Source organism: Morone saxatilis, unplaced genomic scaffold (assembly GCF_004916995.1).
Source record: "Morone saxatilis isolate NCDOM2014 unplaced genomic scaffold, NCSU_SB_2.0 Contig22, whole genome shotgun sequence".
NCBI lineage: Eukaryota > Metazoa > Chordata > Actinopteri > Moronidae > Morone > Morone saxatilis.
In genome coordinates this window covers 26,008,342-26,011,373 of record NW_023339785.1, presented here as the reverse complement: position 1 = coordinate 26,011,373, position 3,032 = coordinate 26,008,342, and the positions used below count along the sequence as shown (strand labels likewise).

Here is a 3,032-nt window from a genome sequence, read left to right as displayed (position 1 = left end):
CTGGTTACCACTCTTCACATTTACATTTAAACAACACGCCATAGAGGCAATGTGCTGCTCAGGTGGACAATGTGAGACAATTATAAATATAACCAGAAATAATGAAGATAATATATATATAATATAAATAAACAGTAAAAAACTGTAGAAGCTCAACACAAACTCTCTTAATCACTGTTTTGTTTTTAATTTTACCTCACAGATTATAGAGGCCTCCATCTGCAGCAGCTTGGAGTCACACAATAACAGATAAACTGACAGATAACTTTAATAATTCAACATTGTCTGTGTATTGTTATAAAGTTATGTGACTCTAAAACAGGCTCAGTCTGTTAAACCTGTTTGTTACCTTCAATGTTTCTCTTGTGTTCTTCAGTAGCAGCTTTACTTTTCTGTTCATGCAGGACGTTCAAATCCGCCGTCGTCTCCGTTTTCACCTGAAAGTCACATCAGACAAGACGCTTTCAGTTTAATGGATAAAAGATCAGATCAGACTGATTGATTGAAATAAAGGAAAAACCCTGTGAGCACTCAGCTGCTAATAAATGTGTGAAAATAAACTTCAGACCACAGAGTGTCAGTTCAAAAGGTCTGAGCCGGACAACTCGGCCAAATCGAGACTATGAATAACTTCTGGCTGAGTTTCTGATCACTGATATGTGACTGTGACGCATGAATGTGGTCTGGTTCAACTTCCTCCCTTCCTATTTTTAGATATGCTACATGCTAAGCTGATCTATGTTGTAAAGACGACCTCATTCTGAGAATGGTTCAAAGATAAAAGAAAAGTCTCATCTCGAGTTAGATAATGTTAGCTATCAGCTACGTCCTCTGAGTGAAATCCGTCCCGTATGACCTCCTCACCTTATCGAGGATGCTGAGGACGAGGGCGCACACCTCTTCATCGGCGTGCTCCTTCAGTAGCTCCGCCCTCTCCGGGTTCCCATTGGCCGACAGCACTTCCTTTAACGTCCTCAGCTGCCACTCGAAGCGCTCCAGCTGCTTCTCCAGACAAACGTCCTGCTCACCTGACGCACGATTACCTGCGAACGCAACACTTAGGTTAAAGTGACGCCTTAATAAACCTCAAAATGATTACAGGGAAAGCATTAGAGATCAATAAACTGATTTGATTGGACTACTAGTTGCTGATTAATTTAATGGACTAATTGATTAATTGATTAATTGATTAACTGAATAACTGTTTAACTGTTTCAGCTGTTGTATAAACTAGTTTCAGGAGTGTTTGTAACAGCGCAGTCGTATAGTTTAACGGTAGGTCTCCTACTGACACACTGAACAGTTTTATTCTCCTTTAATGACGCAGGTTAATGATGACTTCAGTTCATATAGTAACTTTAGTTTAGTAACAATCAACAATTAAGTATTTTATTGGATATAAAATCCACTTTCTGACCTGTTGGTTCCATTAAAAGAAGAAGCAGAAAGTGTTTGTTGCACCAACAGTTAACATCTAAAGATAAACCTGCTCTGAAGCTTCGTGCTGCAACACCAACAGTCTCTGAATGTCCATGTGGAACCTGTTTACAATGATTTTATTTGGACAGATATTGTGATTAAAGTTTACTAGAGGATCATTTTCACTTTAACTATTAAAATCCTGATCCTGGTGGAATTTAGAGAATAAGATTTGTCACATTTTACCTTCCTATCCAACAAACTCTTCATGTGTTTGTGTGTAAAACTCTGAATTCGTTAAGTAACTAAAGCTGCCACATAAACGCAGTGACATTAAAAGAAGAATATTTCCAATAATAATAGAAAACTGACAAAAAGAAAGTAAAGTATTTGTCCTTCTGACGATTAACATCCAACTGAACCTGCAGATAAACGTTCAGGAAGCGTTTCATTACAACCTGTCAATTACATCATCGACATGTACACACATGCTCACACACACTCACACACTTCCACACACACACTCACACACACACACACACTCAGGATCAATGACGTCTTCAGTTTGGACCTCATGTCTTCAGGCTGAACACGTCTCATAATTATTATTAACGCAGTGAAACTGTAAATATCCTCAACATTGAACTTGTCAGATATTTAAAATGTGAGTTTTGTTATATAATAAAGTTCTTTATGAGCGTTGTTTCCTGCGGCTGCTTCAGTATTTTCCAATAATCCAGGTACAAATTGAGGTAGAAGCAGGTCGCAGCCTGTCGGAAGATGAATTGATTTTTAAACAAAGAGCAGCTTTACTTTTATTCTGACGGTTGAGACTCAAACATCGAGAATGTGGGAAAATCAACAGAAATCAGAGTTTCCACCAATCAGAGAACATCGTTAACAAGGAGTTTGACTGTCGGAGGTTTATTAAGTCCTACAAAAGCTTCAAGCTCATATTTGATACATAAAATGTCCATAAAAAAAGTTCAAACATCTACAATGATGTGACAAGAAGATCTGCTGATGAAGATCATGTGATAGGATCAAAAGTTCCAGAACAGCTACTAAAGAGTCTTTGTAATGTGAACTGTGATTAATGTTAAATATTCTCATGAAAGAAACAACACGGCTCAGTTATTACAAACTGCTGCAGCTTTTTTATTTTTCTCACAGAACTTTTAGCAGCTTAATTTTTATTCTTTATAAATTTTAGCTGTTTTTTTGTTCTTTGAGAATAAAACAACATTGTGTAACTTTTCTACTTTAAAATAACAAATAGCAGCCTGATTTCATTTGAAATAAAACTAGTTGTTTCAGTCGTTATGAAACTCAATAATATCTCACTGTAAACAACAGTAACGTGTCAAACTGCTGAACAGACGACAGCTTTTATTTTGGTAACAATCAGCTATTAGCCGAGCTAGCGTTAGCAGTTAGTTGGAGCCAGCGGAGGTCACGTAAAGCAAGTTGAGCTGCTCTCATTGGCTGCTCTCCTGCTCACACAGGATCAGCACTGTTTGACAGTTTGATCTGAGTTTGGTGCGTTGAGCTGGACGGACTCACTGAGAATGAGCTGTCAATCACAAGGTAGCCCCGCCCTAAAGCATACCCTG

General features: G+C 38.0%; 1 protein-coding gene across 1 annotated transcript in view; it reads right to left on the bottom strand.

The window, feature by feature from the left end:
• Positions 1-3,032, bottom strand: part of ccdc69 (coiled-coil domain containing 69) — a gene marked incomplete at its 5' end in the record, with an annotated part of 16,252 nt that overhangs the window by 5,262 nt on the left and 7,958 nt on the right. The window contains 2 exon segments of the mRNA XM_035669429.1: positions 350-437; positions 865-1,043. Coding sequence (XP_035525322.1) covers positions 350-437; positions 865-1,043 — 267 coding nt within the window.